Genomic DNA, 12,977 nt, shown 5'->3' on the forward strand with positions numbered 1-12,977 from the left:
GCTTGTAGCACAAAATCTCAATGAGAGGAGGTACTGTATATATATATATATCAGTCAGAAAACTGAGTCATTTGAGGAGCTTTTAATAAAGGTGTAGGCAGGTTGTTGGGACGCTTGGGGGGCATGTAGAGGCCCAGGGCTGGGAACAGTGGGGTACAGTTACCCGCCCCCCAAGCCCGAAGGGAATGGAAAAAGCAATTACCCAACCCCAGAAACAGAGAGAGCCAGGTGGAGGGGACTTGCTGGCACGAGCTGGGACCACAGCTGGGGGACGCAGCCATCCTGTGGCAACCTGGGGGAGAAAGCCAGGATGTAACGCCGACCTCTGCCCCTCCCTGTCTCTGGTCCCTGCGTGCTCTCCTGGCCGGGCCCAGCAGGAAGCCTGGTGCAGCCCACGTGGGGGTGTCTCCAGGAGCACAGAGCGGGACGGACAAGGGGGAGAGCGGCTCTGGGCTGGCCGGGGATGGCGTCTTCAGAACAGCGATGTTTGGGTGGGGAGGCCGCGCCTTCGTCCACCCATACGCTGATCCAAGAACTTCTCTGGGAATTGCTGCCGGGCCAGCAACCCTGCGAGGGCCTGAACACAGAGGCAGACGGCCCACACGGGCTCAGAGCTCCCAGACAGGAAGCAGCAGTGTCCCTGGAGAGGAGAGCCGGGCTGCAGTGCTTACACCAGGGAGCCAGGGAGGAAGCACATCCCTCAGAAGTCCTGGGCGGCCGGGGCAGGGACTGAGGGGGTCTGGATCAGCGCTTCTCAAGCAGGGATGACTTTTCCTTTCAGGGGACATTTGACCAAGTCCAGAGACAACTGATGGGTGCTACAGGCATCTGGTGGGTAGAGACCAGAGATGCTGCTAAAGATCCTACAATGCACAGGACAGGTGTCCCCAACAAAGGATTCTCCAGCCCGAGATGTCAGTGGTGCTGAGAGGTTGAGACACCCTGGTCTAGATGGGAAGTAGGAGCTATCGAGGCAACTTTGTGTCCTGGGCATCGACAGGGTGGCTTGGAGCAAGAGGTCCAGCATGACGGGAGCTTAGGGTGTGGGAGCAGGTGGCGTAGACTGAGCTGGGGCCAGAGGCAGCGGCAGGTAAGAACAGACCCTGTGTGCTGTGCCTCGGAGCTAATGCTGAGGACAGCGTGAGCCAGCAGGGGTGAGGAGGGTGCAGCAGGAGCAGGGCTTGATCATATCTGCGTTTTGGAAAGACCACCCTGGGCGGTGTGGGGGAAGGCAGGTGGGTGACGCTGGAGGAGGCAGGGGGCACAGAGGAGGTCACTGCAATGTCACAGGTGAGAGGTTCGCAGAGCCCAAGCCAAGCCACGGCAGGACGCTCAGAGCCACGTGCCAGGTTTTAGTGACTGGGGTGGTGGGGCTACATGATGATGGCCTCTGAGACCGGGGAGGGGGGGAGGGAAGGGAAATTGAGACGAGACCAGCCATCTGTTTGAGTCAGTCTTTCTCTCTCCGAAGAAAAGGCATTGCTGTTGGCAGATACTGCCCTGGAAAGGCCCTGGGCAGATCCTGGCCGTTTCCAGCCCAGTATCTGTGCATCGTCTTTGTGGGAGCCACAGGCCACCAGCCTTGGCTCTCTGGATTTTTGGAAGCCAGGTCCACAGTGTTGTTCCCGAAAGTTCTCTGGAGCTGAGAAATGGATCAGGGTGGAGGGAGGGGAGCCAGCACCTGGGAGATGGTGGGGAGCACGGAGGAGGAGACCCCGGTGATGTCAGCCCGGATCTAACTGCAGATGTTGGCTTCTCGTAGGAGGTGCTCCATTTACTGCGTGGGGCCCCGCAGGAAGTCACGCTCCTCCTTTGCCGACCCCCTCCAGGGGCGCTGCCCGACATGGAGCAGGGCCGGCAGGTAAGATGCAGCGTCTGCTGTTCTCTTCACCCGGCTCCCGCCGGCACCCCCTTCCCGTCCGTTGGGACCTGAGAAGCCCAGCACTGCTCGTAGGCAGGGTGCAGTGCCTCCTCCGCTCACAGGGGCAGGGAAGAGCTGACCTCAAAAGCTCAGTCGGCCTCCTTCCCCTCCCTGCTTCTGCCTCACCAACATCTGGGTCTTCCCGTAAATGTTCCTATGTTGAGACTTTGGCTGTGAAACTTCAAGGCTAGGCTCTCAGGTAGCCCAGGTACAAGAGAGGGGGAGCCGGGAGCCAGGAGAGTAGACCAAGGGAATTTCCAATAAGAATTTCCATTCTGAGAAATGAAGTGGAAAACAGGATATATATCCACTCTCCTAAAGCATAAACAGGCATGTGTGGTCTAGTGCAGAGAAAAGAGGCGTTGGAAACAGAACGTTTGGGAGTTTTACCTTGATGCCTGTATTAGTTAGGTTCTCCAGAGAAATGAACTACTAGGAGTGAGTGTGTGTGTGTGTGTGTGTGCGCAGAGAGAGAGCAAGATTTATTTTAAGGAACTGGCTCATGTGATTGCAAGGGCTGGCCAGTCCAAATTCTACAGGGCAGGCCAGCAGGCTGGAGACCCAGGGAAAAACTGATGCAGAAGCTTGAGCCCAAAGACAGTCTGGAGGCAGAACTCCCTCGTCCCTGGGGGAGGCCAGTCTTTCCTCTTAAAGTCTTCCACTGGGTGAGGCCCACCACATCATGAAGGGTCATAAACTCTACTTGGAGTCTACTGATTTAAATGTTTACCACATCTAAAAAATACTTTCATGGTGACATCTAGACTGATGTTTGACCAAATATCTGGGTGCCATGGCCTAGCCAAGTTGACACATAAAATTACCTATCACCATGGCCTCTGCAAAGCCCCAGGAAATAGACTCTGCGGCAGAGATCCGAGCGCAGGTTTGTGGGGCAGGCTATAGAGAACATGGCCTGTGAGAGTGAGGGCAGCTGGGCTGGGCAGAAGGCGAGGTCAGCCTGAAACTGCAGCCGGGGCCTCCGCGGAGCCCACAGGGAGCTCTGGCGCTGGGATGGCCCCTCAGAGCTGGCCTGAAGCGAGGCAGGAGAGCCTGTGCCTTTGACCCCGCGTCAACCAGTGCTGGGGTGTGGGCTGCCCCAAGGGAAGGGACCTAACTCTGGCTGAGTGCAGCTCGCTTGAGCTGAGCGCAGCTCCTGGGGAGGGGCTGGCTGGGAGCCAGCAGCAGCTGTCCCTCCCGGCAGCGGGAGGAGGGCCCAGTCCTGGAGGGGCATCTGGGCGGGCACCTGGGTCACCTGTCCCTGCTCAGCTGCACAGGCCTTGGCAGCTGCCCGACTTCTCTAGGCCATGAGACTCCTTGTCTGTAAGATGTGGATAAAAATGAGCACTTATCGTGACTGAGGGTGACAGTCACTAGGGACAGCACAGGGGACTTGGTGACCCAGATCCTCTTGACGCTTGGACTCCAAGAGGTCATTTGATACAGACTCTGGTGAGAGATGAGCTATGGGGAAGGTGCCCGAAAGTTGCTGGTTTGGAAAAGAAGGTAGACGATGGCAACGGTGTTAAGTGACAGAACAGGTGAGACAGGGCCACATGTCACGCACATGAAGATCAGGCCAAGGGGCTCGGGCCCTGTGTTTTTGTTGAGATATCTAGGAGATACCAGGGAAAAGTCCTCCTGTCTTGGAGAGGAGCTCCGTCCAGGAGAGCCCAGAGGAGGCTAGTGGGAAGGGTTTGGGGTGAGGTGTGGGGGGCCCACTTTCCCTGAGCCCACCTGACGTCCATGTGGAAGAGGGATTTTGATTTGTTTCTGTGGCTCTGGTGATCAGATCGAAGACCAAGGGCCAGTAGCTCCGGGGAGTGAGCATTTAGCCCATAGCTAGAATGGGCAGTTATGAGAAGGAGGCAGCCAGGGAAACACCTGGAGTAAGGCTATCCCAGGCAGAAGGAACCGCGACTGCAAAGGCTCTGGGACAGGAATAACATGGGGGTTTGAGGGACAAAAGCAACAGGTGTGCCTGGACTGCTGTTGATGAAGGGGAGAGTGGACGCGGGGAGCAGCTGCAGGGTAGGCAGGGGCCAATCGCAGGGTCTTGGAGGCCATAGCTCTGCTGCTCCCACCCTGGCTGCAATGGGAAGGCTCTGGGCTGGGGGTCGTGGTGGAGGGTTAAGCAGGGAGGTGCCCGCATGGCTCGGGTTGCTGACGCTACAGAGAGGACCGCAGGAGGTGCCAGCAGTCATTTGGGTGAGTTACTATTGTGGCTTGGACTCAGGCTGCTGCAGAACTGTTGTTAAGGAGTCAGATTTGGGCTGTGTCTGGGAGGTGCAGTCCATGAGACTGTTTTTGGGTTAGATATGGGAATGAGGAAAGACAGCAACCAGGTGTGGTGTGAGCAAACCTTGGATGAACGGTGTACCACCTAGCAAGAGAGGGACTGCTCACAGGGAGGGAGGCAGTTTGGGGTGCATGGAGGGGAAGCAATAGTACTTGAGATTGTGCAAAACTGCAATGTTTATAGTATATCCAATGAAGGCGTCTGTTAGGCAGTTGTTTGTGGAGAATAGGTATGAGGTCAGGGCCAGAAAAAGTGAGATCACCTTGGGAGCAAGTACAGACAAAGTGGAGAAGAGGGCTGAGAAGTCAGCGTGGGGCACTCCAACCCTGAGAGGCCTGGCCCAGAGAGACGGGAGTGGGTGAGAAGAGCAGGCCTGGGAGGTGGTGGGGAAACCAGGCAAGGCTGGAGTTCACGGTCAACTCCATGTAAACAAACCAGTAAGGACGCTCTCAAGAAGGAGGTGGGGCCGTTTTGTTGAACGTTACTAAGAGAAATAGTGAGACGAGGACAGGGAATTGTCCTTTGGCTTTAGAAAGATACAGGTCACTGGAGACCCTGCTTAGAGCTCTTCCAGTTGGGTGGTGAGGACAGAAGGCTTGTTGGGGTGGGTATGAGAAAGGAGGCAGAAGTGCAAACTGAGAAGAGACACTCATCTGAGAGTCTACCATGAACTAGAGCCGGGAAGTGGGTGGTGGGTAGGTAAGGGTGATGCAGGGGCAGAGCTGCGGCTGGTCGGTGGGATTTGCTGTGGGAAGATGGAGGGTTTCATCTGAACGTGTCCATTCTCACTGTGAAATAACAGGCAAGGCTCGGGGGGTGGGGGGAGTTGTTGGAGACTCGAGGGGAGAGAAGATGAGAAATAATTTGGAGAGCATGGAGGTAGAAAACTGAATTTACTAAGGACATAGAGAAAGCTGATCTGGAAGTCTTGTGTGCCCATGTGACATCTCATCTGCAGCCATCCATTTGAGGTTAATCTAGTCAGAGCCTCAGAAGCAGGCGTGAGGTCCACTCATGTTTTCAGTAAGAACTAAAATTAAAACGCAGTATCTGCAAGGACCGTACCCGTACGACAGAGGCAGAGAGGAAGCAGGGGCGGGAGCTCCGGGTCTTCTGGTTTGTTTGGGAGCACCCATGGGCAAGACCCAGGGAACTCGGCAGAGTGAAAGGAACAGTGAGGGTGTGCGTGGTGGGCAAGTGGTGAGAACGGGAGAGCAGCCGGTGCACGGACCGGAAGCCTTGGAGAGGGGCAGGATGGCGGGGGAGCGAGTCGGCGGGTGAAGAGCTGGAAGGAGAGCAAGCGTTAAAAATGAGATTGTGGAGGTCTCCCCAAGGAGTGTGAAAATATGACAAACCATGCCCTTTCCCTTATTTTTTTATCTCATGCATTTCAGGTTTTGATTTTTGGTATCCCTTTATAATGTCCATAGTCAATCAGTAGTGTTTATGATTTATAATTGCATAAATGTGCACATTTGGGGGTGTGCTCCTCTCATGGCAGGGGATGTGCAATCCAAAAGGTGAGGAGAGCGCTAGGCTGGGGTCAAAGGTAAAGGTTCTTCTGCGGTAGGGGAGGGCGCTGTGGGAGCCCACCCCTGTGCTCCATCACGTCAGGCATGGAGGTCACAGGATGCAAGTGCTAAAAGACAATTTTCAGGAAAAGGCAAAATCATGACTCGTGTACAGATATAAAAATGAACACATGTTAAAGATTTCATTTAACTCATTCAATGAGGGAGCCAGGCAGATGTTAAAATGAGTTCAAAAGAGATTTCAAAGGACATGTTTATTTATAGAGTTGCAAAATAGCTCAAGAACAATGAATACGGCTGGAATCAGATAAGCTAGAAGGTTGTGCTGTAGGTGATGAATGGTTTTCTACTGAAACTCGACCATTTTTCTACAGAGGGTTGAGCAGTGGCAGCAGGTCATAGTGGGCCATCGAAGTCAGAGTCTGCAAGGCCGACGGGGATGTGAGCAGTTCAGGTCAATGGAGCCTGATTGGAGAAGCGGGAGGAGACCCACGAAAGGGCATCGGGGTGGGGGTGTGTGCAGGCAAGTCGTGACAGATGAAGACAAAGAAACTTAAAAAAAATCTCTTATTGGATAGTAGGATAAGAGTCATTGTTTTTCACATTTGTCTCCCATTTTCATGTTTGCCTAAGTTTTGCAAATATTTTTCATTAAAAAATAAATAACACTCACATCTATTGAGAGCTTCCTTGTCCCCAAGGTAAGGTGCTCCAGTGTGTTGCCCCGGCCCAGTGGGTGCACGTGGAGGAGCTGGGGGTCCTAACGGAGGTAGGCGGACCTCAAAGCCCATCTTGTCACTGCTCTGATCTACCATAGCATGGGAAAAAAAGCTTTTTAGTTTTTAAAGAAGCAACTTTTAGATTTTGCTCAGTGTGTACCATGGAGCCAGTAATAATTAGCATTTCTTTTCATAGACACCCATACTCTCAGCTGACAAAGCATTCACCAGGGCAACAGGCACCGACTCAGAGCGGAGCCCCAGCCTGGATCAAGAGGACAACTGGAGGGACAGTGCCTCCCCAGACGCAGGGGAAGGCCTGGGTCTCAGGCCGGAGTCTTCCCAAAAGGCCATGAGGGAGGTGCAATGGGGCCAAGACAGAGCGAGACCTTGGGCCAGTTCCCTGATGCGTCCTCCGGATTCCCACCCTCACTTATGCAACCTTCACCAGCAAAGGGACGCATCAACATTGGCGACCTCTTTGGAAAAGGATGTCAGGCAAAACTGCTATTCAGTTTGTGATATCAGGAGACTTGGAAGGTAAGAATCACCACGTTTATAAATTGTATGCATTTCATTGCTAGAAATGACACTCAAGCAATCAAGAAATCTGCTCAGATGCTACTGTGCCCAGCACGGTTCTAGGCATTTGGAGGGGAGGCAGACACAAGAGAAGCATAATGTCTGGGGCTGCTGTAACCACAACTTCTGAGCTTTTGGAGAAGCAAACCGTACCCAGACCATGACTGTCCCCAGTATGTCTTGGAGTCTACAGATGGCAGGCCTCGGGGTTTCTCCCAGCACACAAACATTTGTCATACCTCCTTCATGGCCTCTTAAAGCATTGTAGTAGGAAAGAAGTTCTTGTATGCATCCTCATTTCTATTGCTAATATAATGCTTTATTGTTGATATCAGCTTTTATTTTTTAAGAGATGGGGTCTTGCTATACTGCCCAGGTTAGACTAGAACTCCTGGGCTCAAGCAATACTCCTGCCTCAGCCTTCCAAGTAGCTGGAACTACAGGTATACACCACCATGCCTGGCTACACCACCTTTTTTTTTTTTTTTAATAAAAAAACCCCACACATCTGTATCTTTAAAAACCAGACTGAAAAATTCATTTTAATAGCCATTTTTAATTTAGTCTACATTTTTGTGCCCATCCACCTGTAAGTATTTCTAGTTCTCAGTCCCATTCTGATGGAAAATACACTCTTTGATTCAGTTGGACAAGGACTTATTACACATACTCAAGGTGCTTGGAAACCCGTTAGGGGCAGAAAGAAGGGGCACAAATGCAAAGTGAGGTGCTGCTTCTAGGCATTTGCCAGCCCAATGCCTGGGCACAAGGCAGGCACACAGTGGTTTGTGTTTGACATTATATAAAGCCACTGAGGTTAAATGGCTCTTACTGGGTGGTCATTCTAGAAGACTGACCAGGGCAGATCCATAGAGACAATAATCCCTGTGAAGTATGAAGCAGGTGCGTAGAACAGTTAGGCCCGATGAGAGCTTCGACAAACAGGAGCCAGGCATATGTTCCCTGAAAGCGCCCAGATACAATTTTTAAAAGAAAACTGTACCAGCCAAACAAAACTATTATAGTTTGCAAAGTAGAACAGGGTGGGCAAGCACATTCATCAGTGATACTCATTGTCATTGGCTGATAATGTGCAAACACAGGTGTACTTACAGTTCCTCACAATCGCAGTCTAGGCAGTAATTGATCCACTTGATAAAATGATAAAGGAAGTAACCTACAGATATTCATCCAAGGACAACCATTAGCATGATCTTACAGGACATACAAAAAGAACTGTACTTCCTTCCAGGCACAGGGACATTTGTTTGGGTTTTTAAAGGTTTTACTGCCAGATGGTTTGGAATAATGAATAGAGACCCTAAAAGCTGAATTATAAATTGGCTCTGGGTTTAGGTACAAGCCAGGAACTTGACTTGCCATGTGCCTTTAATCTAATATAGTCAATAGTTATTAAAAATGGTATCTTAAATTAATTATTAGCATGGCAGTCACTGCTTCATTCACTGACTCACAGAATATCAGGTTGTTCAGTATAAACATGGTCTACTCTAACTTTATACCCCACGCTGGAATCTGCTGCGTAACATCCCTGAAGACGGGGGGTCCTAGCTTTTGCTCAAGTGTCTCCAGAAATCCAGAACCTGCTATCTGTTGAGGTGACCCATTTTGTCATGATCTAGTTGTTGATCAGAAAGTGCTTCCTTATACTGAGGAGAAAGCTACCTCTTTATGTCTTCTACTCGCAAGTCCTTACACCTATATCCTCCTATCTTTTTTTGTCATTCACTTTTTTTTGCAAGAAACATCACATTCTGTTTTTCTGAATTGAACTAAGTTTGGCTTAGTGTTCCTACTTGCAAGGGTATGCCAGATGTCCAAAATCTGTCATTCTTGGAGGGGGCCTCCCCTTCCTTGAGTCACACAAGAGTCCTGAGGGCTCATCCAGAACATTCCAGTGGAGGCTTGAATCCTCAGCCTGTTGTAACCACCCCTGCTGGTTGCGCAGCCCCCTGCGGTCCACGCGGTCATGGGCGGCAGCCTTGCCGTCCTCAGCACTGGACCCTGCAGTGACCAACACCTGCCCACACACTTGCCTCCGTGTGGCGGTTCTGGTGATGACAGTGTTCTGCCTGCTCACAGTTCCTGGCTTTATTTTTACCTTATTTTCTCTTTCCCACTGAGGAATCTTTCCTCCTCTCTCAAAGACAGACTCAAACCATGCCAGCCTGTCCTCCAGCAGGTGAGCTTGCATGTGCTGCACACGTGGCTGGTGACTGCCCCCTGCAGGGAAGAGCACGGAGCATGCTCAGCCACTGCTGAATGCAGTTCCCCCAGCACCTGCTTGGCGTCAGAATTAGGATTCCAAAGTGGCATTATGGCTCTTTGCGGACCCACTTAGAAATGTCTGTAGCTCGGTTCAGAGGTGGCTGCCCTGGCCAACTGCCTCTTCATTTCTGGCATTTGTGAGTCAAACCCTTCTGCGGTCTAAAAGAAAAGGAGCACAGACATCTCCATCACATAGCTTGGTTTCAGCTTGGCCGCTCACTAGTAGCTTGGAGTGTTGACTTCCCTGAGCTTGAAGCTTCCAAACATAAACAAGGACTATGACAATTCCACAGGGTGCTGTGCAGGTCAAAAGAAATAACACATGGAGAGAGCTATTGCGGAGCCCAACACACAATAGGAACTCACCACAAGTCCATTTTCTTTCCTGTTTCTGAGCTATTTCCAGAAAAAGAACAAATCCTATCAACTGAAATTCCGAGAAAATTGCCACAACTTACCATCTGCCAGGTGGCTACTCCCTACGGCCAGGTGGCTGTCAGCACCTTAACAACCCAGAGTGTTCCTGGAGAAGATTAGATTTTACTTTTCCTTCCCCATTCTTTTCTTTTATTGCGCTTTAGTGTTTGGTGTGGTCCATTCTACACAGTGTTTTGGAAAGAACCCCCAGCCAGATGGCAGGGCGGAGATAGGGCTTACCTAATTTGTTTTTCTTTTTTCAGGGGTCACAATCCTTATCTCTTTGTTGTCCAGTGTCCGACAACAGTTTCATATACTTTTTTTTTTTTTTTTGAGACAGAGTCTCAGTCTGTTGCCCGGGCTAGAGTGCCGTGGCATCAGCCTGGCTCACAGCAACCTCAAACTCCTGGGCTCAAGCGATCCTCCTGCCTCAGCCTCCCGAGTAGCTGGGACTATAGGCTTGCGCCACCATGCCTGGCTAATTTTTTCTATGTATTTTTGGTTGTCTGGCTAATTTCTTTCTATTTTTACTAGAGATAGGGTCTTGCTCTTGTTCAGGCTGGTCTCAAACAGCTGATCTCGAGCTATCCTCTCGCCTCAGCAAGAGTGCTAGGATTATAGGCATGAGCCACCACACCTGGCCACCTTCATATTTTAAGCCTGAAATTCTGTCTGCTAATTTGACTTGTCTTCCTGAAAGGTGGAGATTGATTTTGGTGGTCCACATCTTTAAAGGACAGCTGTCCAGGGAAGTTGGGCACAGTGTCTTTTCTCAGTAAATATCCAGTAGCCAGCAGCACATTCAGAAGGATTCCACTGACCTTCGAGCTGAACTGGGATTCCTCTTCTGAAAAGTGGCTGCTGAAGGGTTGCAGGATTTGGTGGGGATCCTCATTCTGGGGCCAAGTTGGCTTGTGTTGGGGAGGTGGCTGGGCAGGGGGCCCATGTGGGGTCTCGATTCTTCTCTAGGTACCATCTGTTTATAAAAGGCTCCTTCTGTCACATAGCTTGGTAGGCAGGGAACCAGGACAAGGGGAAGCTGAGGTCATTGCATGTACCCAGGGGCTGAGAGAGAGCTCCGAGCACCCTGATCCCTTCAGGGTCTTGATGACAGTCCTCTGCATTAGCTCCAGATGCCCTGAGCTGGCCTTGGGCCCAGGGTGAGGGACTCTGACTCTTTACCTGGCAATCCACCTGCCAAAACATCAGGACTTGCTGTAAAAGCAATGTCACTGTCTTCATCAAATTTCCCAAATCTCCAGTCTTGCCCCCTCCATGAAATAGTCTCTGCTGTGGGACAAACACGGCCTCCCTGAGCCTGTTCACGTTTTCCCTGCACCCACAGTCCGGCTCCAGGTGGGATTTCCAAGGGCAGCCCAGTGGCAGGTGGGCTGAAGGGCAGAAGGAAAGTCAGTTGTCTCCCTGACTTACAGCGGGGGTGGTGGCCAGGATCACCATCGGGACCACCAAACCACCTCAGGACAGTCCGCCTTGCCGCTTGCCCCTCAGGCTGGCGGCGTCCCAGGTCTCTGTCTGGGCAGAGCCGGTAGCTGGAGCCCCTGATGGAAACCAGAGAGCAGGGAGCATGTTAGGAGGGGCGGAGGGGAGCCGTGGTGAGAGGTGAGGCGTGGACAGTCAGGTGGCTGCGATGGGTGGCCGATAGGCACACGTTGTTGCCACCTGGCTCCGCAGCAGGGCTCAGTGCGCTCAGGGTGGGGGAAGGGGCTGCTGCTGAGGGGTGCAGGCCTGAGCCTGGGCAATGGGCCGGATTGCCCATTCTTTGATAAAACTTCTGTGGACGTTTTTCTTCCTATGTTTACAAGAAAATGCAGTTCCTATCCAATTCAGCCAAGTTTTTAAACCAATTTTCCCTCCAAATGCTCAGCAATTAAAAAAATTTTTTTTTCTGAAAGTGAGTGTTCCTTTTTAGTTCTTGCAGAATAATTTCTTTTTTATACACACAAGTGTGTATATATTTATATGAAAGGCACTCTTACATACCCTGTAGCTCTCATGAGCAGAAATAATGTGTCTGTCACAGTGAAGCTCAGCTTGGGACAGACACTGCTCTGGCTGGCTCTACTGGGGAGGGGCCGGGCTCTCTGGGGGTTTGGGGGTTTGTAGCTATAGGAAGGCACCAGAGCTGGTTTTTTAAGGGCTAGGGAAAGGGAAGGGAGGGCAGCGGAACTTGACAAAGCCAGCGCTTTGATTTGCAGGCGTGGGGGGGAGTGGGGGGATGGAGGACAAGGCTGATCAACCAGGATCCCTGTGTTTGGGTAAAAAGCTAAATCTTTGTGCTCTTCTCTTAGATTTTCCCTCTCATCCTCTCTAATCAGACTTTCACCAGATATTTTCTGAGCACCCTCTCTGCATGTCTGCAGCGCTGTGCGAAATGCCGGTGCCTGCCCCGGCTGCTCTTTCTAATCAAGAGGCGTGTGTGGCGATCCTGGCAGCCCCCCGAACGCTTGTCTTTGACCGCTGCGCCTGCGGCTGCATTGCCAGATAATGAGCTTCACCATTCGTCTGCCTCCTGTGTCCTTCCGTGGGGAGTAAATGTCATTCCAGTTGGCTGCCTCTCTAAATAGGCATGTTTGCAGCGCTCAGAAAAGGACCTGATCTCTGCACAAAGTGCTTTGAAGGTCGCCTGCTCAGTCGCTCCCAACCCCCTCCCCGGCCCTTTCCATCCAGCTCCTCTGTTGAAACGGCCATCAGTCACAGCGGCAAGCACAGCTCTCCGTGTGCTGAAAACTCACTGCACCCGGCCGCGGAGGGGCTGTATCAGAATTATGCAGCTTAAGCTTCTCAGCCATCCTGTAAGCTTCTTGACCGTCCCGCTTTTTCAGATGAGAAAATTGAGGTTCCAGAAAAGTCAATAAACTTGTGCGTGGTCTGACCGACTCTGCTCACCATGTGAAGAGTCAGTCCTAGAGCCGGGTCGCTGCGCTGCTTGCAGTGCCCCCTGGCAAGTGCCCGTCGTCTTCCCCCTGCTCCCGGGGCTCTGCGCTGCCTCTGCCATGGCGCACTACCTGGACTGTGGCATTTGTTTACTGATCTTTCTTCTCATGAACCTGGGGCTCCTCGAGGACAGAGGCTGGGCCTTATTCTCTGTTTGCTTCCTGGTGCCCAGAGCAGTCGCTGGCAAGAGCCGTTCGCAGGCTGCTGGCCGGGTCTCACGGCGCGTCATGGCGAGCAGCCTGGGAGGCAAGGGGGAGGCCAGG

The 12,977-nt window shown here is 51.9% G+C and overlaps 1 protein-coding gene across 1 annotated transcript in view; it reads left to right on the top strand.

The window, feature by feature from the left end:
* FRMPD2 (FERM and PDZ domain containing 2) overlaps nt 1–12,522 on the top strand; it is a 100,748-nt gene extending 88,226 nt beyond the window's left edge. Inside the window, exons 28-30 of the mRNA XM_045568234.1 lie at nt 1,763–1,861; nt 6,668–7,011; nt 12,069–12,522. Coding sequence (XP_045424190.1) covers nt 1,763–1,861; nt 6,668–7,011; nt 12,069–12,117 — 492 coding nt within the window. The 3' untranslated portion in view covers nt 12,118–12,522. The remainder of the gene's footprint in view (nt 1–1,762; nt 1,862–6,667; nt 7,012–12,068) is intronic.
* The last annotated feature ends 455 nt before the right edge of the window (nt 12,523–12,977 follow it).

The sequence above is a fragment of the Lemur catta genome, chromosome 14 (genome assembly GCF_020740605.2).
Source record: "Lemur catta isolate mLemCat1 chromosome 14, mLemCat1.pri, whole genome shotgun sequence".
NCBI classification, from domain to species: Eukaryota; Metazoa; Chordata; class Mammalia; order Primates; family Lemuridae; genus Lemur; species Lemur catta.